Genomic DNA, 24968 nt, shown 5'->3' with positions numbered 1-24968 from the left:
GATCACAGAATTTTTGCGTGTTCTGTAAATGGGCTAAAACTACTGGAAACTGATTTCTTTTCGTCATTTCCAGGGCAGCTTGCCCAACGTGCCGCGACTATGATGTCTTAGACTTAACTACTTAAGGTAATACAATTACCAAATTCCTGGAAACGCAAAATTTCCTCAGACAGGTACCGGATTATTCACATCCAACCTGATGCAATTAACCACGTCTCAAGAAAAAAGGACGTTCCGTCGGCCTCGGGCGCCGGCCACAGCAGAAGCAGCACCGGTAGCAGGCCCGGGGTCCGCCGCCTGTGGCCCCTGCTCCTCCGCGCTGCGCCCTCGGGGCCACTGAACAACGCTGTCCCCGCCCCAGGCAAGGGACCCGGGCGATGGGGCGGCAGCCCCAGCCTCTCCCGGAGCGGCGGAAAGGCAAGCATGAGGGTCGCACCCGGCCTGTCTGCACACAGACAAGCCGCAAGCGGGGTCCCAGAACCAGCTGAACCCCAACACCAACGGACGAAGGCCAGTGGGTCTCGGCGGCGAAGCCTGCGGGTTGTTCCAGGAGCCCCGAAGCCCAGAACGAGGACGGCGCGGGAAGGCAAAGGCGCAGGCGCGGGACACACTGGAGGGGCCCAGGAGCAGAGACGGCGCAGGCGCTGGGCCTGCCGGGGTCTGCGGGGACGCCCGGGCGCGGCCGCGCGGGCGGCGCTGAGGCGATAAACCAACCCGCCAGCGAACACTGCGGGAACCCGGCTGCTGCTCTTACCGCGCTGCACCGCATCGCTCCCTCGCAATCTCCTGGTTTGGGCTGGGCGGTGAGCTCACCCGGTGGCTCAGCCGAGACCCGTTGAGTCCGGCCTCAGGAAAGCAGCCTACCCCGCAGCGCCGCTTGCCGGGCCGCCCTGCCTCCCTGCCTCCCTCGCGGGCCCCGCCCTTGGCCAGCCCCTTCGCGCCCAGCAGGGCTGCGGCCGTCTGCGCAGGCGCCGTGGAGGCCCCGCCTACATTCCTTCACTGCGCAGGCGCCGCCGTCTCCCACCACCACCCCCTCCCCTTCTCCCATCTCCAGCTCGCGTCCGTCTCGGCACTGGGTCGCGCAGCCGCTCTGCCACTTGGCCGGTCAAGAAAGAAGTAGCCGGCCAGCCGGTGCGCATGCCTCAGGTCTTGGGCTGGAGCCGGGCAAGGCGGGTCCCTTCAGAGGCCCCACTGGGCCCAGCGGAATGATGCTCAGAGTCCGCTAGTCCCAAAGGTTCTCCTCAGCGTGTTTACCGTGTGCCAAGGACCGTGCTATGCATGAGCCAGACAGCAGTGAGGAAAACACAAAGCCCTGTCCTCCTGGCACTCCCGGTACATAAGGGAACAGACAAAAAAATAAGCGAGCAACATATATATGTGTATATATATATATATATAATATTAAAGAAATTCTGGGGGAGTTCGAGTTCCATCGGCCCCCATCCGGGCCACCCTGCCACCTTAGCGGCTGCTCCTCCCCAGAATGCTGATGCCTAAGAAAAACCGGGTTGCCATTTATGAACTCTTTTTTAAAGAGGAAGTCACGGTGGTCAAGAAGGATGTCCACATGCCTAAGCACCTGGAGTTGGCAGACAAAAATGTGCCCGGCCGGGCGCGGTGGCTTAGGCCTGTAATCCCAGCACTTTGGGAGGCCGAGGCGGGCGGATCACGAGGTCAGGAGTTCAAGACCAGCCTGGCCAAGATGGTGAAACCCGTGTCTACTAAAAATACAAAAATATTAGCCAGGCGCGGTGGCAGACACCTGTAATCCCAGCTAGTCGGGAGGCCGAGGCAGGAGAATTGCTTGAACCCAGGGGGCGGAGGTTGCAGTGAGCCGAGATCGCGCCCCTGCACTCCAGCCTGGGCGACAGAGTGAGACTCCTCTCAAAAAAAAAAAAAAAAAAAAAAAAAAAAAAAGAATGTGTGTGCCCAACCTTCCTGTTATGTAGTCCCGAGGCTACTACGTGAAGGAACAGTTTGCCTGGAGACATGTGTACTGGTACCTTACCAATGAGGATATCCAGTATCTCCGTGATTACCTTCATCTGCCCCTGGAGATTGTGCCTGCCACCCTACGCCGCAGCCGTCCAGGGACTGGCAGGCCTCGGTCTAAAGGTCTGGAGGGTGAGCGACCTGCAAGACTCACAAGAGGGGAAGCCGACAGAGATACCTACAGAAGGAGTGCTGTGCCCCCCGGTGCCGACAAGAAAGCCGAGGCTGGGGCTGGGTCAGCAACCGAATTCCAGTTTAGAGGCAAAGTTGGTCGTGGACACCGTCAGCCACCTCAGTAGAATTGGAGAAGATTATTTTGCATTGAATAAACTTACAGCCAAAAAGACTTAAAAAAAAAAAAAAGAAAAAAATTGTATTATGTCGCAAATGAACCCGTTGCAATGATCATACAGGTTTTTTCCTTTGATAGTTTGTACTACTTTAATAGTTTTTTCTTTTATTACATAATCTTAGTTTCCTAGGAAAACCCCAACTTGGTCGTGATACATGTTTAATCCATTGCTGGATTATTTGCTAATATTTTATTTAGCATTTTTGCATATATGTCCATAAGAAGTTAGTCCATACTTTTGCCTCCTTGTACTATTTATGTCTGGTTTGGTTTTAAGCTTATACTAAATTCACAGTGAGTTGGGGAGAATTCCATTTGCTTCTTTTTCTGAAAGATTATCTAGGCTGGGCACTGTGGCTTATGCTTGTAAAACTAGCATTTTGGGAGGCCGAGGTGGGCGGATTACCAGAGGTCGGGAGTTCAAGAACAGCCTGGCCAACATGGTGAAACCCCATCTCTACTAAAAATACAAAAAATTAGCCGGGCACACCTGTAATCCCAGCTACTCTGGAGGCTGAGGCAGGATAATCGCTTGAACTTGGGAGGCAGAGGTTGCAGTGAGCGGAGATCACGCCACTGCACTCCAGTCTGGGCTACAAAGCGAGACTTCCTGTCAAAAATAAATAATTAATTTTTAAAAATTATGTAGAAGATAAAAACTTTATGTTCTTTTTAATGTTTGCTGTCCATAAAATCATCTGGGCCAGGTACTTTTCTTTGGTTTTGTTTTTTTGTGAGATTTTTGAGGGGATGGGATACAGATTTTTTTTTTTTTTTTTTTTTGAGACGGAGTCTTGCTCTGTCGCCCAGGCTGGAGTGCAGTGGCACCATCTCGGCTCACTGCCAGCTCCGCCTCCTGGGTTCACGCCATTCTCCTGCCTCAGGCTCCCGAGTAGCTGGGACTACAGGCACCCACCACCAGGCCCGGCTAATTTTTTGTATTTTTAGTAGAGATGGGGTTTCACCATGTTAGCCAGGATGGTCTCGATCTCCTGACCTTGTGATCCGCCCACCTCGGCCTCCCAAAGTGCTGGGATTACAGGCTTGAGCCACTGCGCCCGGCCGGGATACAGATTTTAAAATAAACATTCAATTCCTTTAATGGTTCTAGATCTAGACAAACTTTTCTGTTTCTCCCTACTTCGTTTTTATGAAGTTATATTTTTCTTTTGAGACAGAATTTCTCTGTTGCAGTCACGCGATCTTGGCTCACTGCAACCTCCTCCTCCCAGGTTCAAGTGATTCTCCCGCCTCAGCCTCCCAAGTAGCTGGGGTTACAAGCATGTGCCACCACGCCCAGCTAATTTTTGTATTTTTGGTAGAGTTGGGGTTTTGCTATGCTGGCCAGGCTGGTCTCGAACTCCTGAGGTCAGGTGATCCACCAACCTCGGCCTCCCAAAGTGCTGGGATTACAAGCACCCCACCTGGCCTGAAGTTGTATTTTTCTATAAAACTGCCTGTTTTGATATTTTAAAAAATCACTGGCATAACGTGGTTTATGTAATGTCCTTATGATTTTTGTCTTAATACTATTTATTTATTTATTTTATATATTTATTTAGAGATTGAGTCTTGCTCTATTGCCCAGGCTGGAGTGCAGTGGCCTGATCTTGGCTCACTGCGACCTCTGCCTCTCAGGTTCAAGCAATTCTCGTGCCTCAGCCTCCTGAGTAACTGGGATTATAGGCACCCACCACCACACCCAGCTAATTTTTGTGTGGGTGTTTTGTTGTTGTTGTTGTTGTTGTTGTTGTTTCTTTTTGTGAGACAAAGTTTTGCTGTTGTTGCCCAGGCTGGAGTACAATGGCGCAATCTCGGCTCGGCACAACCTCCATCTCCCAGGTTCAAGCAATTCTCCTGCCTCACCCTCCTGAGTGGCTGGGATGACAGGCATGCGCCACTACACCAGGCTAATTTTATATTTTTAGTAGAGATGGGGTTTCTCCATGTTGGTCATGCTGTTCTCGAACTCCTGACCTCAGGTGATCCGCCCGCCTCAGCCTCCCAAAGTGCTGGGATTGCCAGGGTGAGCCACCACACCTGGCCATTTTCATATTTGTAGTAGAGACGGAGTTTCACCATCTTGGCCAGGCTGGTCTCAAACTCCTGACCTCAAGTGATCTGCCAGTCTCGACCTCCCAAAGTGCCAGGATTACAGGCGAGAGCCACCGCACCCGGCCTAGCCACCACGCCTGGCCCATTTATTTCTAAATAGACAATACATTTGTATATTTCAAAATTTAGAAGGCACCATCTCAACCCTGTCCCTATTCCTGTAGTTTCTCAGATACAACCAAATAGATTCAGTTTCTTGGTATCTTTCTAGAGAGAGTTTATGAATATAAACAAATATCCAAATAAACATGTTCTTTTGCTTTTTTTATACAAACATTACTTTATTGTACCTATTGATCTGTTCCTTTCTCTTTCTTTCTTTTTATTATTTTACTGTATTTTTTGAGACAAGGTCTTGCTCTGTGGCCTAAGCTGGAGTATAGTTGTGCAATCTGGGCTCACTGCAGCCTTGACCTCCCAGGCTCAAGCGATCCTCCCATCTCAGCCTCCCGAATAGCTGGGACTACAGGGACATGCCACCAAGCCCATCTTACTTTTTGTATGTGTTGTAAAGGCAGAGTTTCACCGTGTTGCCCAGGCTGGTCTCAAACTCTTGGGCTCCCGCGATCTGCACAGGTAGGCCTCCCAAAGTGCTGGGATTATAGGCATGAGCCACCACGCCCAGGCTCCACCTCTTACAGTGGACCTGATATTATAATGCCCACTTCCTATGATGAAAAGGAACTGAATGAGTGTGGAATCTCTAGGACCGTGCTGGCATATAATGGGCCCTTGGGGTTTAGTTTAGTAGCAAATTAAAAGGTGCCCATTCCTCAAAACCTTCTATAGACATCTTTCAGGAAACTGCCATGGATAAATATCTGCAAATCAAAGCAAAACTTTAGGGACAAACTACATCAGTCTTCACCTGTGAATTTTGCATCTATGATGCAAATGACACCCCTCTAAGGTGTTACCCTTCTGCAGTGCACTACCTGTGCAACTGTCCTCAGCAAAGATAGAGTAATCGGCAGTAACTGAGTGGTGGCTGCCCCCTTTACAGAGGCATAAGTTCTCAACTTGCCACAGTCTGCACCATTCCGCTTTGTGCTCTGCCTGGTCCATTTTACTCACTGATATTACCCAACCTCTGAAGGTGTTTAAGTTTGACCATTGACCTCTCATTTCATAGTGAACCTCAGAGAGGTGAAAGCACCCAAGATCACTCAGCAAGTGTGCAGTGTCAGCAAGTTAGCAGTAAGTCAAAACTAGGCCTTAAGGCTCTTGTTACTTCAGAGCAGGACTCTTACTGCCATGCAGCTACCTCTCTCACCAGATGGCCCAAGGCATTTGGTTGTCTCTGGCTTTGGTGGTTGTGGGAGGGGTGGATCAGAGATGCCCTGGGCCATGTTATGGCTCTAGGCCACATGCAAGCAAGCTGCAAACTGAATTGCCTCTGCAGCTGCAGAAGGCAAATTTCTATATTGATATTTGGAAAAACTAACAGCTAGAAAACACCACTCTACTCATTTTTAAAAATAAGATCATATTAAATGATGTTACATGCATCATTTATATATTACTCGCAGTGCCAGCATCCTCAAATATGGTTTTAATTTTGGTAGATATCTTGCTAGGGGGAGCACATTTCTAAGTTATCCAGATATAGGGCCCTCTTTCCTTCTCTTTCTGTCCACATGCAACCAGATGCTTTGTGGAGTTAAAGTTGACATTTATTTAAATGCCACTTGGTGTCTGGTTTTTTCACCTTTAATTTAGGGTTTTCTATCTGGGATGTAAAAGAATCACTTGGAGGGATTTTTCAAAATACCAATGGCCAGGCCACTAGCCAGTCAATCAGAAGCAAAATCTCCTTGGATGGGACCTGGAAGTCTTTACAGTTTTCCAGCATTTTAATGAACATCCCTGATTAAGAAACACCGGGTCTTAAGAGTGTGGCATATGTATTTTTCAAGTTCCTAGAAGCTCTCCAGAACAACAACAAAAAAATCTGCTTTATTCTCTGCCTGGTGTTGATGCATCAGTCTCTTTAGCCGTTACTCTGATCCTGGAAATTTATGGTCATAATTTGATGAGCAACGTTGGGAATGGCTTCTTCTTTCTTTTCTTTCTTTTTTTTTTTTGAGACAGAGTTCACTGTGTCGACCAGGCTGGAGTGTAGCGGGGGCAATCTCTGCTCACTGCAACCTCCACCCCAATACTTTCATTTTTGAATATTATTTATGGCATCCAGATTTGCATAAGATGGACTGGGTCAATGGCCATGCCCTTTATAAATCAATATTCTTAAGTTCTGCAAATTCAGTTTCCTAAAGAGCCAAATCACATCCTACTCATCAGCAAGGTGGGTAGACATCATTTTCACAATGACTTCTAATTTTCCACCATTGTAAAAAAAAAAATATGTAATCACTTTCTTATTGTAAAATAAACAATTTACTTTTCCAGGACTTTCTGCCTCCCTGCTCCCTTTTTTTTTTTTCAAACAATCTTGAATCCTTTGTCATGAGTCAGTTGCCAAGAGAAGCCTGTTTGTTGGTTTGAGAGCAGTTCATGCAGACACAGACCACTTCCTCTGAGAATTCATTTGCTTCCCCAGGATTGAATCTGGCTGGGCCTCTGACCTTGCTGGTCACGTGGGCCGGGGCCTCCATCAGTCATACCCTGGACTCCCATCTGTGTCTAAACACCACACCCCACCCCCAACTGCACGGCAGCCACTCGCATAGCACTCTGGGAGGGCTGTGGGCATGAGCAGCGAGGACTCCATCAGCAGCTCCCCCAGATAAGCCCTGCTAATGAGGGGGCTTGCGAAGCAGCTTTGATGTGCTGGTAAATCCAGGTGCAAAACAGAACTCAAGTTAAGGCCTCCGCACAGCACTGCGTTCTAACTGTGAAGGATTCTTACTCTAGTGTCCTGTGTGGAGGTATTGGAATTGTCCATTGCTAAGACTCGGAGGAGAAAAGCACTTAGCATCGCAGGACTTGGAGCACCGGTGCTGAGGCAACCCTTCATTCATTCGTCGGATGTGTGTTAAGGCCCAGGCCCAGGGCAGGGGTCAGGGATTCTCCTCTCACACAGCACGTGGGTGGCAGGACCAACACCGGGTCTGATCTCCCAGCCGGGGGCACAGGCTGCTAACCCCAGGCCTGGAATCTGTCAGATGCTCTTCCCGTGCTGACTTGACTTAGACAGGCCTCCTGACCTTCCCGCAAAGGTCATGTGTGATTTGCAGGGGTTCTGGCCGCTTGAAAGGTTCCTGAGAAAGTACATGCAATGAGGACAGAGCTTGCAGAGGGAGGACAGGCATGCAGAAGGCTCTGTGTGCAGCCCCAGACCTGGGTACCTTCGTCACCGTCCTCACCCCACCTCCGGGTGTGCAGATAGGGAGCAGGTCTCCTGTGTTATGGCCCAAGCAGGGCTGTTAGGACACTGAGAGCATTCCCTCCTCCTGCAGGAGAGAGAGGTCCAAGGTGCCCTACATCGTGCGCCAGTGCGTGGAGGAGATCGAGCGCCGAGGCATGGAGGAGGTGGGCATCTACCGCGTGTCCGGCCGGTGTGGCCGCAGACATCCAGGCACTGAAGGCAGCCTTCGACGCCAGTGAGTGTCGGCCTGCGCAGGACGGGATGGAGGTGTGGGCAGTGGTGTCCGCGATGAGATCTCAGAGTGCTCCATGGCCCAGGCATGTCACATCCTTCTCTGTGTCTTTTCTTCATTTACTGTTTAATTATTTTAAAAAAAGAGAAAACAAGAGTTGTACAAACAGCTTCCATAGAAACCAGTTTTTACACCATCGTACCCACTCATGCCACTTGGTGGAGTGGACCAGGGGCTTCTGTGGGGACTTGGTCTTCCTGCCTTGGGGGTGGACAGGAGGTGGAAGCCCAGGACTCAGTGCGGTCTGTCCACTGCCCTGTATGAGGATGTGGTGGGCAGAGAGCACTGATGAAATTCAGCGCAGGCCGGGGCTGCAGCATCTCTGCCTCCATCTCACCAACCCTCACAGGCTTTGAAGGACCCAGACCTGCCTCAAATGCCAGGGGAGGGCACTGAGACCCCAGAGGGTCCTTCCCAGCATCTTCAAAGCAACAGGATTTTGTGCCTGCAGACCCTTCTTTGCAGCACACACCACCCACCCTGACCAGGACCCTTAGAATGCCCAGCATCCCTGGGAGGGCCCTGTGGTAGTTTCAGCTCCCTCTGGGGGCCCAGAATGGACCTGGCCTGTGGTGAGGATGTAAGCACCAATGGCCAATTGGGTCCAAAGGAAGACACCAGTTCAAACACTGAAACCAATCAGATTCTCCCACGGCCTTCCTGCTATCAGACGACACTGGTGCAGGGGTGGTTGCTATGTACAGGGCAGAGCCACCCAATCCCCACGCAGGTGCTGTGTCCTGCCATGCTGGCCTCCTCCTGGCCATCACATCAGGCCAAGCAGGGGAGAGGAATGGGAATGCCCACGCACCCCTATCAACTCTGCAGACACAGAACCATGCACAGCTCTTGGGAGGAGTCAGATGAGCTGCTCAAAGCCCGGGAGGGACCCACACAGTGGTCAGCATGGCAGGGACGGTGCTTTAGCCAAGGCAGGGATGGCAGGTAACTCACTCAGGATCTTCAAGGAGGCTGCTGCATTTCCGTGCTCTTTCCAGATAACAAGGACATGTCGGTGATGATGAGCGAGACGGACGTGAACGCCATCGCAGGCACGCTGAAGCTGTACCTCCGTGAGCTGCCCGAGCCCCTCTTCACTGACGAGTTCTACCCCACCTTCGCAGAGGGCATCGGTGAGCACTGGAGGCCTTGGCCTCGTGGGAGACGTCTCCTCCATGTGCACTGCTGCCCTCGGAGGCTGTGAAAAGTGAGGTGTGGGAACCTGAGCTGTGACCCCTCTGCCATGGTCGGCATTTTAACCCAACCTCAAAAAGCAGGGGACCAGAACCGAGCCTGTCCTGGAAGGCCTTGCTCATCCCCAGAGGGCTCCCCATCCCTATTCCTCAAGGAGGCCAAGTGGGTGAAATGGTCAGCACTGCCGTGCTGTGGGGTCCTAAAGTCTGCTGTCCTCCTTCCTGCAGACCAGGGCTAAACACTGGTGCCCAGGTGCTCTTGCCATGGGTCCTGGTCCAGCCAAGCATGGTTTCAAACATGACCTGACCCTTAGTCAACCTGGAGGCTGATGTCTAGAGTGGGTGCTGGTGCGTGCAGCACCTGTGGCCTCTGCATCACCCTTAGGGCAGGTCTGCCTCCCGGGCCCATGCACAGAGGACCTGGTCTCCCAGCCTGCAGGTGTCCCTGTGATGTCCAGGACGACGAGGGGGTCTCTGCGTACTTGGTGGGGCTGGGACCCTCCCACTTCCCACCTCCTTGTGTCCCTCACTCCCCTGTTTCATTCCATGCTGAGCCTCCCCTGCCTTGGGCTCCCTGGGGAGGGGGTGGTGGCAGGAGTTGCCCAAGGGCTGCTCTGCCCATGAGCAGCTGCTCTAGCGGCTCCTCCTGCTGCTGTTCACCGGGTGCTGCTGACCCCTGCGAGGTAGAGAAAAGGCGTTCAGGTGGTTCACACCCCACACAGGTGCCCCTCACAGGGTCCTCACTGGTGGCCAGCGCTGTGGGTGTGACGATGATGACAAGCCTAAACTGCGCAAGGACTCGTGTCCCGGGTGCTCCATGTGACCACCTCGGGAGAGGTCTCCGGCTTGTTGTAACCCAGAGGAGTAACCCACTGCCTCCTGCAGCTCTTTCAGACCCAGTTGCAAAGAAGAGCTGCATGTTCAACCTGTTGTTGTCCCTGCCGGAGGCCAACCTGCTCACCTTCCTTTTCCTTCTAGAGCACCTTGAAAGGTAGCCCAGCTCTCTTGTGGCTGCCCAGGACTCCAGGTCTCCAGGCCGTTGGGGTGCCGCTTTGCTCCCACCAGACCCCCAGCACCAAGGACCTTTTCCCCCGACCCCTGTCTGCAGTAACTCACTGCTTCTAAGGACTAGCACCACTGCCACCCCCACCACTGCCTCTCCTCTTTGCCACCCTCCTCCCTCTGCACTGTGGCCTTAACAAAGAGCTCAGAGCTTTGGCCGTGGCCAGCAGTGCACTTGGACCCGCCTCTTCCCTCCCAAGCACATCATGAAGACCTCCCCATCAGCCCAGAGCTGGCCCCTTGTCCCGGGCCACTGAGACCCAGAAGTACCAAGGCTGGAGTCAGCTTGCAGCACAGCCAGGGTCGAGGTCACTCCCTCCCTGAGGACTCTAGCACGGCACAGCCCCTCTGCCTCTCTCCTGGTGGTGGCGTTGAAACAGCACCCTCTGCTTCGGTCCTCTACAGGGTGGCAGAGAAGGAGGCAGTCAATAAGATATCCCTGCACAACTTCACCACTGTCTTTGGCCCCACGCTGCTCCGGCCCTCCGAGAAGGAGAGCAAGCTCCCTGCCAACCCCAGCCAGCCCATCACCATGACTGACAGCAGGTCCTTGGAGGTCATGTCCTAGGTATGGGAAGACAGTCTCCAGCCCATGCAACCCCAGCCTGACAGAGGTGGCCTCTGCCTGCCCCACCCCCAGTCCTGCCCATCTTCTGACTTGCATTGTATGTGGTGGTGGCTGAGATTCAGAGACAGGGACTTGCCTAGGTTTGCATGGATGGGAGTGATAGGGGGTGCCCAGGCCACCTCCTGGTCCTGCTGGTGCACCTTGCTGGGGGCTTAAAACCACCCCAAGTGTTCGGGTGTGGTGGCTCATGCCTGTAATCCCAGCACTTTGGGAGGCCGAGGCAGGACAACCGAACCCAGGTGTTTGAGACCAGTCTGGGCAATGTAGCAAACCCCATCTCCAGAAAAAATACAAAGAAAAATTAGGCAGGCATTGTGGCACACATCTGTAATCCTAGGTATCTGGGAGGCTGACACAGGAGGATTGCTTGAGCCCAGGAGTTAGAGGCTGCAGTGATCCATGATGGAGCCACTGTACTCCAGCCTGGGGGACAGAGCAAGGCCCTGTGCATCTCTAAAATAAATAACCACCCCCCACCCAACAAGTCATGCCTCGTCAGGACCCCACCCCACCCCCGTCTCACTGTAAGGGGTTGATGACACCAGCAGGGGTTTCTAGCACCTGAGGTGGACTTGGGGACTTGGGCCCCAAAGACCTCCCCACCAGCAGCTGTGAGCCCCCCTCTGAGCCACTCTCCTCTTCCCCACTCTGCGAGGGCAGGTCGAGGTGCTGCTGTACTTCTTGCGGCTGGAGGCCATCCCTGCCCTGGACAGCAAGAGACAGAGCATCCTGTTCTCCACCGATGTCTAAAGGTCCCAGTCCATCTCCTGGAGGCAGACAGATGGCCTGGAAACCTCTGGCTAATCGGGCCATCTGTAGAGTGGGAATCAAGATTTTCTGAGGCATCCTTGGGCCACCCCCAGGTGTCAGGCCATCTGCCAAGAGACAGCGGCCCAAAGCAGAAGGACAGGTGGCCTGGGCAGATCCCGCCCAGGTCTGAAAGCCCCAGGCTGGCCTCAGACTGTGGGTTTTTTATGTGGCCACCCGAGGGCGCCCCAAGCCAGTTCATCTCGGAGTCCAGGCCTGGCCCTGGGAGACAGGGTGAAAGCAGTGGTTTTTATGAACTTAACTTATAGAGTCTAAAAGATTTCTACTGAATCACTTGTCAAGAAGTGCCCTCTCTGGGGAGAAGGGAACGTGACCGGATTCCCTCACTGTTGTATCTTGAATAAACGCTGCTGCTTCATCCTGTGGGGGCCATGGCCCTGTCCCTGTGTGGGTGGGGCCTCTTCCATTTCCCTGACTTAGAAACCACACTCCACTTAGAACAGGGTTTGAGAGGCTTAGTCAGCACTGGGTAGCGTTTTGACTCCATTCTTGGCTTTCTTCTTTTTCTTTCCAGAAGGATTTTTGTGCAGAAATGGGTCTTTTGTTGCCGTGTTAGTCCTCCTTGGAAGGCAGCTCAGAAGGCCCGTGAAACGTCGGGGGACAGGACCCCCAGGGAGGGAATCCCAGGCTACGCACTTTAGGGTTCATTCTCCAGGGAGAGCGACCTCGTCCCCCAATCCTGACTGCCCTTCCGGCCCACGCTCTCCTGTTTGGCTTCCACAGGCCTGGACTTCTCTGGCTTCTCTGCCCACACACTCCCTGCCCCCAGTGTTCCTGCCCCTGCCCCAGCACAGGTGACTTCATTTCTGTCCTCTCAGCTCAGTGGACTCGCTCAACTTTTGTATAAGTCTCCACTTGGTGGCAGCAGCTTGCTGATGACTTGTTTTAAAACTTTCATCCTAAATAACCTTTGGATGCTTCAATATTTTTAAGTTTTATACATAGTTTCTAATTTTTTCCTCAACAGATCCAGATACCTAATAAGATGCTGGAATGTAATCCCTGGACAATCCGTGTCCTGGCAGCATTTGGTCTTCCTCTAAGCGCCTGGCTCCGCTGTTCTCAGGAGTGGGTTCTGAAGTCTCTGGAGAACAGGATACGTGGAGGGTTAGGAAGGGGCCAGGCCTAGAGATGGGAGACTCCCTCCCGGAGCAGGTGGAGGCACAGGACCATTCGCTACCCCATCTGCCGACACCTGCGGGGGAGCCCAGGCATTCTTTGTAAGCCCTCCTGACCACCTGGCTCAAAGAAAACAGAAGCATGGAGGCCGCCAAGTATTTTCAAGAAATAATCCCATGAACATGGCATCACTTTTTTAGAAAGAGGGGCTTGGGGCAGGCAGAGGAGAGAAGAGAGAGCAAACTGAGAGCCAAGTTTCCAGACGGTCCTGCAGGAGGAGAGGATGCAGCTGCCCAGAGGGAAGCAGGATCACATTTAAGGAAGTGTGTGGGGTCCCTGGATGACACCAGCACCCAGTGCGGCTCTGTCTGGCAACCGCTCCCAAGGTGGGAGGAGTGGGTGTCCCCTGTGTGTCAGTGGGCAGCTCCTGCTGAACCCGCAGCTCACTGGGGAGCCTGACAGTGGGGCCATGCGCCTGACACTCCTCTCTGCTTGTGGACCTGGCAAGGCAGGGAGCAGAAAACAGAGCCACTTGAAGGCTTTCTGTCTGCGTCTGTGTGCAGTGTGGATTTAGTTGTGCTTTTTTCTTGCTGGGAGAGCACAGCCACCATTTACAAGCAGTGTCACCCTCGTGGGTGGCGAGGACAGAACAGGAGCCTCTGCTCTCTGTACCTATCTGGGCCCGGTGGGCTCCCCTGTCCTGGCTTCCATCTCTGTCTCAGCGACCATTCAGCCCTGCACAGGAACACATGTTGCTTAGAAAAGCCAAATCCAGCCCTTGTCTCTGCCTCCTCTGGTCTCATGATGTGCATCTATTACCTTGAAACTGGAAACCAGTCTATCAATGTCTGTGCCAATTTTTTATTCCCTCCCCAACCTCCTTCCCCATACGACTTTTTATTTATGTAGGATGTGTGCTGTCTAATGATGGGATGACCACACTTTTCCATGTTCTAAAAGTGCTCCTCTCCCGCAGGGTCCCAGGGCTGGTGGTTGCTTTGGGTCTACAGCTACGTCTTACCCGCCTCCTGCCTCAAAAGCCTGTGTGGTGGCAAAGCCGGTGTGGGGCTGGGGAACGCAGCATTCTCCAGGAGGGGGACCCGGCTCTCCTTCTGCAATGCAGGCAAAGGCCTAGATGCCAGTGTGACCTCCCACAAGGCATGGCTTCCAGACTCCCCGACCAGAAGTGATGCTTTTTTGCCTCGGGCCCTGGGTTTGAAGCAGCCTGGCTTTCTCTTGGTAAGTGGCTGGTGTCTTAGCAGCTGCAATCTGAGCTCAGCCACCTACACACCACCGTGGCCGACACTTTCATTAAAAAGTTTCCTGAGACGACTTGTGTGCATGTTGATTTCATGATCAGCGCCGCTGGGAAGAACCCCAGAGCCGGTGGGGTGGGGCTGGAAGCAGCAGATGCAGTGATGGGGCTGGGTGCCCAGGAGTCCTCAGTGCTCAATCAGGCCAAGGTGGCCAAGCCCAGGCTGCAGGGAAGGCTGGCCTGGGGGGTGTGGGTGAGCACAGGCAGGCACCAGCTGGGCAGTGTTAGGATGCTGGAGCAGCATCCGTAACTCCACTGAGTGGGGTAGTCTGGTTGGGGCAGGGACCGCTATTGCTTTGGCAGAGAGAGATGATCCCCACTGCAGAGAGGCTGTTCTGACTCTGCAGGTGGGACAGGGACAGATGGCCACCAGGGTGACCCGGCTGGTCCTCCTTTGCTACGCTAAGCCCTGGGACATGGAGGATTCCCGCCACACACAGCCTGGGCCCGGGTTCTTACCTGTGGCCACCGCTCTGGCACGAGCCCCTCAGTCTTGGGTGGTTTCTGCCTGGTCCGGGATTTGGTGTTCCTGCTGAGTCCAGCCTTTCTACCACCTCCACATGGGCCGTGGGTGGTGGTGTCAGCTGCCTCCCACCTTGGCTTCAGTAGCTCACCCAGCTTACAGGGGAGCTGCCCTGGGCTGGAGATGGGCATGCACCCTGGGTCCTACTTGAATGAATGCAGCTTGAGGAGAGCCGGCCATATACACTGGGCCACAGGTTACCCTCGGCAATGCCCACATCAGCCGTCAGCCTGAGCCTCCCCAGGAGAGCAAGGCTCACACGACAAAGGCTGCCCGTGGCCAATGAGGTGGCTGAGCCCAGCCAGAACCTTTCTCGGACTCCCGGGATGTGGCTCTGCTCGTGAGCTGCCTGGTCAGCTCTCTCGGGGTGAGAGGGGCTTGTCACACGGGCCCCTGCCTGCAGTGTGACCCTTCTCAGCTTCTCTCAGCAGCCCTGCCTGCAGAGTGTCATCACCACCATGATCATTTCCCTGACACTGCGAGGGTGGGGGGACGTCCTGGGTAGAGACAGGGCCCGTGGCAGAAGCAGGCTCAGGGGCGCCCTACACTGGTGGGCTGGGGACCTGGTGGAGACCACACCAAGGGCTGGACAAGGGGACGAGCCTCCACCCTGGCCTCTCCGCAGGCCTCAGCAGCCCCTCCCACAGGCAGAAGGGTTGACACTGGGTTCTGCCCTCACTGCAAGAGCTGCAAGTGCCACGTGCTGTTCTGCCCAATCTGGTGTCTGCAGGTGAGGGAAGGGCTGCCGCTGGCCCGTTTCTGAGTGTTCAGCACCTAAGGGTGACAGCACTGTCTGTCCCTACCCTCCGGGTCCTGTTTGAAAATCAAACCCATGCTCACAGGCCAATTTTTTTTTCTTTTAGAGACAGGGTCTCACTTTGTCACCCAAGCTGGAGTGCAGTGGTGCGATTATAGCTCAATGCAGCCTCCAATTCCCGGACTCAAGGGACCTTCCTGCCTCAGCCTGCCAAGTAGCTTGGACTATAGCTGTGTGTTTTATTATTATTTTGTAGACATGGGGTCTGGCTATGTTGTCCAGGCTATTCTCAAAATTCCCGGCCTCAAGCAATCCTCCCGCCTCGGCCTCTCAAAGGTTGGGATTACAGGTGTGAGGCAAGGCACCCAGCTCAGCCACAGAGCCCTATTGCATCTCTCTTACTAGGAGCAAGAGCTGACTGCCCCCTCATCCCCATTCCAGAGTGTTGGGGCTGTGTTGAGCCGAGGCCGGGCCACTGGCATGGCCCAGGGAGCGGGATCATTCACTGCTGCCCCAAATCTGAGATCATTCCACCTTGACAAGACTTCCTCATCCAATCCCTTTACTTGACAGCTGGGGAAACCAATGTGCACAGAGCATCCCCAGCTCACTCGGGGTCTCAGAGCTGATCCATGAGCAGAGGCTGAGATCCTGGGATCTTGTCCCCCAGCCTCCCTGCAAGCTTACTCCCTTTCTGCTGAAAGAGATGGGGCCGGACCTCGACCAGCAGCCCTGGCCTGGACATGACTGTGCTCATGCAGGTATTGAGGCCGAGATGCCCCGGCATCATATGTTTTTCTATTTTCTTTTTTTTTTTTTTTTGAGACGGTGTCTCACTCTGTCACCCAAGCTGGAGTGCAGTGGCATGATATTGGCTCACTGCAACCTCTGCCTCCCGGTTAAAGTGATTCTCCTGCCTCAGCCTTCCAAGTAGCTGGGCCTACAGGCTTGTACCACCACGCCTGACTAATTTGTGCATTTTTACTAGAGACGGGGTTTCCCCATGTTGGCCAGGCTCGTGTCAAACTCCTGACCTCAAGTGATCCACCTGCCTTGGCCTCCCAAAGTGCCAGGATTACAGGCATGAGCCATGGCGTCACTTAAATGTAGTGAGAGGCCGGGCACAGTGGCTCATGCCTGTAATCCCAGTACTTTGAGAGGACGAGGCTGTCAGATCACCTAAGGTCAGGAGTTCGAGACCAGCCTGGCCAACATGGTGAAACCGTGTCTCTAAAAAAAAATAGAAAAAAATATCCCTGCATGGTGGTGAGTACCTGTAGTCCCAGTTACTCAGGAGGCTGAGGCATGAGAATCGCTTAAACCTCGGAGGCGGAGGCTGCAGTGAGCTGAGATGGCGCCACTGCACTCCAGCCTGGGTGACAGAGCAAGACTTTGTCTCTAAATAATTAAATAAATAAATATGGCCGAGCATGGTGCCTTAGGCCTGTAATCCCAACACTTTGGGAGGCTGAGGCAGGTGGTTCATGAGGTCAGGAGCCCGAGACCAGCCTGGCCAAGATGGTGAAACACTGTCTCTACTAAAAATACAAAAATTAGCCAGCTGTGGTGGCAGGCACCTGTAATCCCAGCTACTTGGGACACTGAGGCGGGAGAATCACTTGAAACTGGAAGTCAGAGGTTGCAGGGAGCCGAGATTGCACCACTGCACTCTAGCCTGGGCGATGGAGCAAGACTCCATCTCAAATAAATAAATTAATAAATACAGAGCAAGATTCCATCTTAAATAAATAAACATACACCTGTAATCCTAGCAGTTCGGGAGGCTAAGACAGGTCGATCACCTGAGGTCAGGAGTTCGAGACCAGCCTGACCAATATGGCAAAACTCCATCTCTACTAAAAATACAAAAATTAGCCAGGCGTTTTGACGTGTGCCTGTAGTCCCAGCTACTTGGGAGGCTGAGACAGGAGAATTGCTTGAACCCAAGAGGTGGAGGTTGCAGTGAGCCGAGATCTCGGCTGCACTTCAGCCTGGGTGACAGAGTGAGACTGTCTCAAAAGGAATAAAAAAATTACAAAATAAAAAAAATGTAGTAAGATGGCAGAGTCGTGCCGCGGAAGCGTGCTTGTCCTATCCATGTAGTGAAGGCTGATTTCATACACAAATGTCACAAGAACTTTTTTTCTTTTTCTTTTTTTTTGAGATGGAGTCTTGCTCTGTCACCCAGGCTGGAGTGCAGTGGCGTGATCTCAGCTCACTGCAAGCTCTGCCTCCCGGGTTTATGCCGTTCTCCTGCCTCAGCCTCCCAAGTAGCTGGGACTACAGGCCTGTGCAGCAGATGCAGGGGGGCCACTAGGCCCAGGCAGTCTTGGGACTTGTGTGTCTCCTGCTGTGCATCCATACTGGGTGCTTTAGAAACGGCAGGCAGACCAGAAGCCCCTGTTGCAAGTGAGGACAAAGTGTGGGAAGGCCGTGAGGGTCTGCAGTCCGAGATGGCCTTGTCCTCAACCTGCAGTGCACTGTTGATGCGCTGGAAGGCCGCCTCCTTCTCCCGGTCCAGGTCTTCAACAGTGACCCGGTACCCCAGCTCTAAGGGAGGTGGCAGCATCAAAGGCTCCCCTCGCCTGCGTGGCAGCAGGGGAAACTTGTGTGTACTGGGCCTAGAGGCCTCGGATGTGGAGGAGTCATTCCTGAGGGTGAGTGTCTGCCCTGGTGCTATATCTGCTGCCTTTTCACACTGGGTGTGACCTGAAGAGACAGCCTGAGGCCTGTCCTCACTCACTGTCTTTGAGGAACTGAGGGTCAGCTGGCAGTGGGATGAGGCTGGCCCCCTCCTCCGCTTTAGCCCCGGCAAGCCTCCCGTGGAGCTGTAGGAGCTGGAGATGGCATTTCGGTTGGTGCAGGAGCTCGTCCAGGAGGTCTGGGATGTCTGCTTATATCTGATTTCTGACCTCTGGGCATGGAGGTCTGTCTGCAGAGGCCCGGGCCTGGGCACAAAGGGAGAGAGGCCTCCATTGTCCCGCAGGGGCTGAAATGCAGACCGTGCATCCCCGGTGACCTGGGGGACCCTTCTCTGATCACCAGGATTCTCTTGGACTCTAGGGTCCTTGTCCTGCTCAGGCATCCCTGCCCCGCTCTCCTTGAGGGCCCTCAACACTATCTTCCCTGGACACAAGTCTGGGGACAGCCGGGTGTTGTGGACCCCAAAGGGGTGACTCCTGGCTCCTGGGCCCCACAGAGAGTCCATGTTCTCAGTGCAGTGGCTGAGCTGGAGGACGCCCTGGAACTCGGAGCACACAGCACTGGCTTGCTGTGGTACCTGTGCAATCAAATTGAAGGCAGGATCCCAGGAAGGAACGCAGGGCTTGCAGGATCACGGAAAACCTTCTTAGCGTTGTCTTGACACCACTGATGTCAAGTGTCCGGGTGCTTGTAGGATGGCCTGCCACTCAGTCCACGGGCAGGAGCAACGGGGAGATCCCACAAGCAAAGTGAACTGGGGGATGGGCTGAACGGGCTCCAGGCAACTGAGCCCTACTGGCAGGTCCTCCGCCTGGGCCCGAACAGGAAGGAGGGGCACAGAGTGCCCAGGTAACCGCTCCTGGGAGCAGTGGGGAACCGTCGGTTGCTTGAACTCTCGAGAGCTGGGCTCTGAGCGCCCTCGTCCAGCCGCCAACTCGGCCAAAGGCTAAGCCAGCAGTTTCTTCTGTTGCCGGGCAACGCGCCTTTTAAACCTGAGGGAGCGGGCGCGTGAGCACATCATGGCGCCCGTGACAGAGCGAGCTTAACGGATTAATAAGCGCAGCCAGGTACCCGCGCGAGGCACTTGCTGGCAATGGCGGGAGGCGGACGTGGGGGGTCATGCAATAGGTACTGGAAGGAGAGAGGCGGGCACAAAGGTCGCGGGAGGAACAGGCGCCCACAATGGCGGCAGATCTGCCCGTGGATCACTGAAGATTCCTGCTCTCCTGCTGAGGTGGAGATTGCAGTGAGCTGAGATCGCACCATTGCACTCCAGCCTGGGCCACAAGTGCAAAACTCAGTCTCCAGATAAAAAAAAGAAAAAGAAAAAAAAGAGGCCGGGCGTGGCGGCTTATGCCTATAATCCTAGCACTTTGGGAGGTCGGGGCAGACGGATCACGAGATCAGGAGTTGGAGACCAGCCTGGCCAACATAGTGAAACCCCGTCTCTAGTAAAAATACAAATTTAGTCAGACATGGTGGCACGCGCCTGTAGTCCCAGCTACTCCGGCGGCTGAGACAGGAGAATCACTTGAACCCGGGGGCGGGCGGGGAAGGGATTGTGATGCGCCGAGATCGCGCCACTGCACTCCAGCCTGGGCAACAGAGCCAGACTCTTTTTTTTTTTTTTTTTTTTTTTTTTTTTTTGAGACGCAGTCTCCCTCTGTCGCCCAGGCTGGATTCCAGTGGCCCGATCTCGGCTCACCGCAAGCTCCGCCTACCGGGTTCACGCCATTCTCCTGCCTCAGCCTCTGGAGTAGCTCGGACTACAGGCGCCCGCCACCACACCCGGCTAATTTTTTGTATTTTTAGTAGAGACGGGGTTTCACCGTGTTAGCCAGGATGGTCTCGATCTCCTGATCTCGTGATCAGCCCGCCTCGGCCTACGAAAGTGCTGGGATTAAAGGCGTCAGCCACTGTGCTGGGCGGAGACTCTGTCTTAAAAAAAAAGGCCGGGCGCGGTGGCACTTTGGGAGGCGGAGGCGGGCGGATCACGATGTCAGGAGTTGGAGACCAGCCTGGCCAACATAGTGAAACCCCGTCTCTACTAAAACTACAAAAAATTAGCCGGGCATGGTGGCGGGCGCCTGTAGTCCCAGTTACTCCGGAGGCTGAGGCAGGAGAATGGCGTGAACTCGGGAGGCGTAGCTTGCAGTGACCCGAGATCTCACCACTGCACTCCAGCCTGGGTGACAGTGCGAACCTCCATCTCAAAAAAAAGAGAGAGAGAGAGAGAGAAAGGTCTATTGATATAATGTACTTTTATGCCTGTGTTCTTCAATTTGCTTAGGAAAGACCCACACTTCAGAGCTGCGACTGTGGCCCTGATTGTGGACATGAAATATGTGGTTTCTTGCAAAAACTAGACACTGAATAATTACGATTTAGTTGAGCTAGAAATCCATTTGATTTCTTCCATATTTTTCCAAAATTTTCATCCTTTTTTTTTTTTGACCTGGAGTTTCGCTCTTGTCCCCCAGGCTGGAGTGCAATGGCGCGATCTCAGCACCTGCTGGCAATGGCGGGAGGCTGGGGGACGCCCGCAGGATAGGTACTGGAAGGAGAGGCGCGCCCACAAAAGACTTGGGAAGACCTGGCGCGCACAATGGCTGCAGATCCGCCAGTGGATCACTGAAGATTCCTGCTCTCCTGCTGAGGCGGGGATTGCAGTGAGCTGAGATCACACCATTGCACTCCAACCTGGGCAACAAGAGCGAAACTTCGCCACACACACACACACACACACACACACACACACACACACGAAGGAAAGAAAAAATAGTGGCCAGGCGTGGAGGCTCACGCATCCCAGCATTTTGGGAGGTCGGGGCGGGCGGATCACGAGATCAGGAGTTGGAGACCAGCCTGGCCAACATAGTGAAACCCCGTCTCTAGTAAAAATACAAATTTAGTCAGACATGGTGGCACGCGCCTGTAGTCCCAGCTACTCCGGCGGCTGAGACAGGAGAATCACTTGAACCCGGGGGCGGGCGGGGAAGGGATTGTGATGCGCCGAGATCGCGCCACTGCACTCCAGCCTGGGCAACAGAGCCAGACTCTTTTTTTTTTTTTTTTTTTTTTTTTTTTTTGAGATGGAGTCTCCCTCTATCGCCCAGGCTGGATTCCAGTGGCCTGATCTCGGCTCACCGCAAGCTCCGCCTACCGGGTTCACGCCATTCTCCTGCCTCAGCCTCTGGAGTAGTTGGGACTACAGGCGCCCGCCGACACACCCGGCTAATTTTTTGTATTTTTAGTAGAGATGGGGTTTCACTGTGTTAGCCAGGATGGTCTCGATCTCCTGACGTCGTGATCCCCCTCCCAAAATGCTGGGATTACAGGCCTCGGCCTCCCAAAGTGCTGGGATTACAGGCGTGAGCCACCGCGCCCGCTGTTGAAACTCTCTTGAGGCATTTTCTTCGGCCTTCGAGTCCATCCTCTCTGTCTCCTCCTTGACCTCCTCATCTCCTCCTCGCCACTGCCTTGGGGACCTTGGCCAGGCTCATGGCATCCAGCAGCCACTCAATGTCAATACCTCCATGTTCATCTCTCAGCCCGCCCTTGCCCATGAACCCATGCTTATTATTTTTTTTTTTTATACATGCACCCATGCTCTTCGGGTCTGATGAAGTATCCAAAATCAAGCTCCTGACCATCCCCAAACCTGCCCCTTCTGCAGGGTTTACCTCGCTAGTCGGCGCCATCCTTGATTCTTCTCTTTCTCCCACCCAGGCCATCATCTCTTGCCTGGTTGATACCAACAGCCTCCCCTTTGGGCTTTATCCTTATCCCCGTCATAGCTGCCAGAGGGACCCTGTGAAAACACTCCCCAGCCTGCTCATTTCTCTGCCCTAAGCCTGCATGGCACAGAGCAAAAGCCAGTTGTTATGGGACCTAGGAGGTCCTGTGGGATGGGCCCCAGCCTGCATCTTCATCCTCTTCTCCCCACCCCACTCCATTCATTCTCTGCCTATCGCTCACCAGCCTATACCACCTGCCTCAGGGCCTTTGCACTGACCATTTAGGCAACATTCCAGGCTCTTTTCACACGTTGCCTCCTCTGAGAAGCCCTCCCTGACCACTCTGCCCATACCTCATGCCTCTTGATTCCCCTTACCTGGCTTGTGGTTTCAGCACTTTCCCTGTGTGTGTTTGTTTTTCTTGGCATGAGGGCAGGACCTAAGTGTCTGTTCCCTGTTGATTCCCCAGTTCCAGGCATGCAGTGCAAACTCTAGAAATATTTTTTGCATGAAGGAATGAGTGATTGAATGCAGCAAGGGTCTGGAGGCTGAGGACCAGGCAGACAGACATTCAGAGTTGCTGGAACGCGACAGAGACAGGGAGTCAGATTGGTCATGCAAGATCCTGGGCCTGCCCTTGGGTCCTGGGGAGCCACGGAAGGTTGTGGGTGCCAGAGGGTTGTGGTCAGAGCCACAGTCAGGGGCCTTCTGAGACCTGTGCCCCCTCCCCACCCTCCCTCCCCACCTCCTCAGGCCAGCTCTGGGGTCTCGGCAGGTGGTCCGCAACATGACCTCTGAGTTCTTCGCTGCCCAGCTCCGGGCCCAGATCTCTGACGACACCACTCACCCGATCTCCTACTACAAGCCCGAGTTCTACACGCCGGTTGATGGGGGCACTGCTCACCTGTCTGTCGTCACAGAGGACGGCAGTGCTGTGTCCGCCACCAGCACCATGAACCTCTAGTAGGGGCTGCTGGGCCGCCTGGGTGGGAAAGGGCCAGGGGCGGGTGGCCCAGGGACTGCCCACTTATCCAGTAAGGTGGCTCCATCACGTCTTTTCCTGGTGGGAAACTGAGGCCCAACCTTGGTAGCTTATCCTGGGCCTCTCAGTGAGTATGTTTGAGCCTCAGTGGGTGGATAGGGACCAGGCTGGGCCAGGCAAGGTCGGGCACTGTGTGACCTGGCTGGGCGGTAGCTTTGGCTCCAAGGTCCGCTCCCCGGTCAGCGGGATCCTGTTCAATGATGAAATGGACGACTTCAGCTCTCCCAGCATCACCAACGAGTTTGGGGTACCCCCCTCACCTGCCAATTTCATCCAGCCAGGTATGGGGTGGAGGTCCGGGGGTGGGGTACTGGGGTGGAGAGGGGCGGGTGTCCTGGGCAGGCAGCTGACGGGCATCCCTGTCTTCTCCCATCGGCCACAGGGAAGCAGCCGCTCTCGGCCATGTGCCCGACGATCATGGTGGGCCAGGACGGCCAGGTCCGGATGGTTGTGGGAGCTGCTGGGGGCACACAGATCACCACAGCCACTGCACTGATATGTGTCACACCTTTTCTCCCTGGCCGTGCCCACCCTGCACAGCCCCCAAGCCATGCTGATCACACTCCCATGCCCCAGGCCATCATCTACAACCTCTGGTTCGGCTATGACGTGAAGCGGGCCGTGGAGGAGCCCCGGCTGCACAACCAGCTTCTGCCCAACGTCACGACAGTGGAGAGAAACATTGACCAGGTGGGCCGGGGGTTCGAGAAACTGAGTCACGGTGTGGGGCCCCAGGGCATCCTGGGCTGGAGGCCTGGATCATCACAGAGTGGACAATTGTTGGTGTCCTCTCTCTAGTGCCTGGGCCATCCGGAGCCCCTGTGACATGAGGGCCAAGCCCCCTGCTCCAGTGAGACCCAGCAGGCCCCAACCTGCTCTTCCTGATGACCTGGCCCGAAATGGCACCACCTGGGCTGAGGCCTGTGACCACACAGGTGTGGTTCAGGTGGCATCTGGAGCCTTGCTCAGGCTTCCCCTCTCCTCCCACCCCTAGGCAGTGACTGCAGCCCTGGAGACCCGGCACCATCACACCCAGATCGCGTCCAGCTTCATCGCTGTGGTGCAAGCCATCGTCCGCACGGCTGGTGGCTGGGCAGCTGCCTCGGACTCCAGGAAAGGCGGGGAGCCTGCCGGCTACTGAGTGCTCCAGGCGGACAAGGCTGACAAGCAATCCAGGGACAAGATACTCACTAGGACCAGGAAGGGGACTCTGGGGGACCGGCTTCCCCTGTGAGCAGCAGAGCAGCACAATAAATGAGGCACTGGAGAGGCGGGATTCGGAGATCTTCACGCTGCGGTCGCTGGAACTAGCCTCAGCATCTTCAGCATGGGGAAAGCCAGGCACGTGGCTGGGGGCCAGGGGAAGGTCCATGCCAAGCCCTGCCCCTTCCCACCCTGATCCCTCGGACTTTGGGGCCAGGCCCTCCCTTCCCTGGGCTGGGCAGCAACACCACCTAGGACCAGCCACCAGAGGGTGCAGCAACCCCGGCCCTTTCTTAGGCAGAGAGTGGCCAGCTGATGCCGGGAACCCGGGTGCCTTCTCAGACCCGTAGGCGTCCAGCTCACCCTGCCGAGGACACGGGAGGTGAAGCTGAGGTCTGAGGAGTGGGGATTGGGCAAGAGGCTGGAGGAAAACATCTCGGTCAGAGCCAAGCCCCTGGGGGGTTTCCAAGTTTAAGCCCAGAGTGAAACCCAAGCTTGTGATCCTCTCCAGAGGGAGGCCTGGTTCTCAGGGAACAGCAAACTGGAAGAGGTCCCCAGATCCCAGGGATCAGGGCTTGGACCAGCCGGGGACGCAGCCCAGAGGGAGTGGGTTTGGAAGGGAACAACTAGACACAGCAGCCTTCACCATCGGCAGCCCCTCCAGGCCTCCCTCGGGGCCTGCTCCCTCCTCCAGGCACAGTTCCAACACGTGGGGCAGGATTCTGGGAAAGGCTGGTGGAGGTAGGCTGGTGAGGGGTGGTGGTCACAGCCCAGCACCT

At 54.7% G+C, this 24968-nt stretch overlaps 4 protein-coding genes and 2 pseudogenes across 10 annotated transcripts in view; 4 read left to right on the top strand and 2 right to left on the bottom strand.

Moving 5' to 3' along the window:
- Nucleotides 1-959, bottom strand: part of SPECC1L (sperm antigen with calponin homology and coiled-coil domains 1 like) — a 148265-nt gene extending 147306 nt beyond the window's left edge. Inside the window, exon 1 of one of the 3 annotated variants that reach the window (XM_003806379.5) lies at nt 755-959. The gene's annotated coding sequence lies outside the window, so the exon portion shown is untranslated. Of the gene's footprint in view, nt 1-139 lie in introns of all 3 variants that reach the window. The other 2 variants (XM_055105856.2, XM_008953090.5) reach the window with 2 other exon arrangements.
- A 132-nt stretch (nt 960-1091) lies between these two features.
- Nucleotides 1092-3054, top strand: LOC117977479 (small ribosomal subunit protein eS10-like). The gene is made up of 2 exons (XM_034949016.3): nt 1092-1657; nt 1950-3054. The coding sequence occupies exons 1-2, from the start codon at nt 1484-1486 to the stop codon at nt 2289-2291; spliced, it is 516 nt and encodes a 171-aa protein (XP_034804907.1). The 5' UTR covers nt 1092-1483; the 3' UTR covers nt 2292-3054.
- Nucleotides 3055-7729: 4675 nt separating this feature from the next.
- LOC129395062 (uncharacterized) lies at nt 7730-8435 on the top strand (annotated as a pseudogene).
- Nucleotides 8436-10042: 1607 nt separating this feature from the next.
- On the top strand, nt 10043-13208 carry LOC103783420 (breakpoint cluster region protein-like; annotated as a pseudogene).
- Nucleotides 10605-18856, bottom strand: LOC129395139 (putative POM121-like protein 1). 2 transcript variants are annotated; one of them, XR_008622636.2, is made up of 3 exons: nt 18248-18856; nt 12768-12874; nt 10605-10733 (listed from the first exon to the last, which is right to left on the bottom strand). XR_008622636.2 is itself a non-coding variant. In XM_055105865.3 (1 exon), the coding sequence occupies exon 1, from the start codon at nt 18710-18712 to the stop codon at nt 17720-17722; it is 993 nt and encodes a 330-aa protein (XP_054961840.2). In that variant the 5' UTR covers nt 18713-18856; the 3' UTR covers nt 14155-17719. The 2 variants fall into 2 exon arrangements, 1 of the variants encoding a protein (XP_054961840.2); XM_055105865.3 differs by lacking the exons at nt 10605-10733; nt 12768-12874 and having other exon boundaries at nt 14155-18856.
- A 295-nt stretch (nt 18857-19151) lies between these two features.
- Nucleotides 19152-24264, top strand: LOC117977403 (glutathione hydrolase light chain 2). 4 transcript variants are annotated; one of them, XM_055105866.2, is made up of 6 exons: nt 19189-19274; nt 22414-22605; nt 22720-22907; nt 23140-23267; nt 23369-23676; nt 23981-24264. In XM_055105866.2, the coding sequence occupies exons 3-6, from the start codon at nt 22732-22734 to the stop codon at nt 24125-24127; spliced, it is 759 nt and encodes a 252-aa protein (XP_054961841.2). In that variant the 5' UTR covers nt 19189-19274; nt 22414-22605; nt 22720-22731; the 3' UTR covers nt 24128-24264. The 4 variants fall into 4 exon arrangements, with proteins under 4 accessions (XP_034804479.3, XP_054961841.2, XP_034804480.3 ...); XM_034948588.3 differs by lacking the exon at nt 22414-22605 and having other exon boundaries at nt 19152-19274; nt 22698-22907; XM_034948589.3 differs by lacking the exon at nt 22414-22605 and having other exon boundaries at nt 19201-19274.
- The last annotated feature ends 704 nt before the right edge of the window (nt 24265-24968 follow it).

This window comes from Pan paniscus, chromosome 23, assembly GCF_029289425.2.
Source record: "Pan paniscus chromosome 23, NHGRI_mPanPan1-v2.0_pri, whole genome shotgun sequence".
Lineage (NCBI taxonomy): Eukaryota > Metazoa > Chordata > Mammalia > Primates > Hominidae > Pan > Pan paniscus.
The sequence above is the reverse complement of the archived record's forward strand: the minus strand, read 5'-3'. Positions and strand labels throughout refer to the sequence as shown.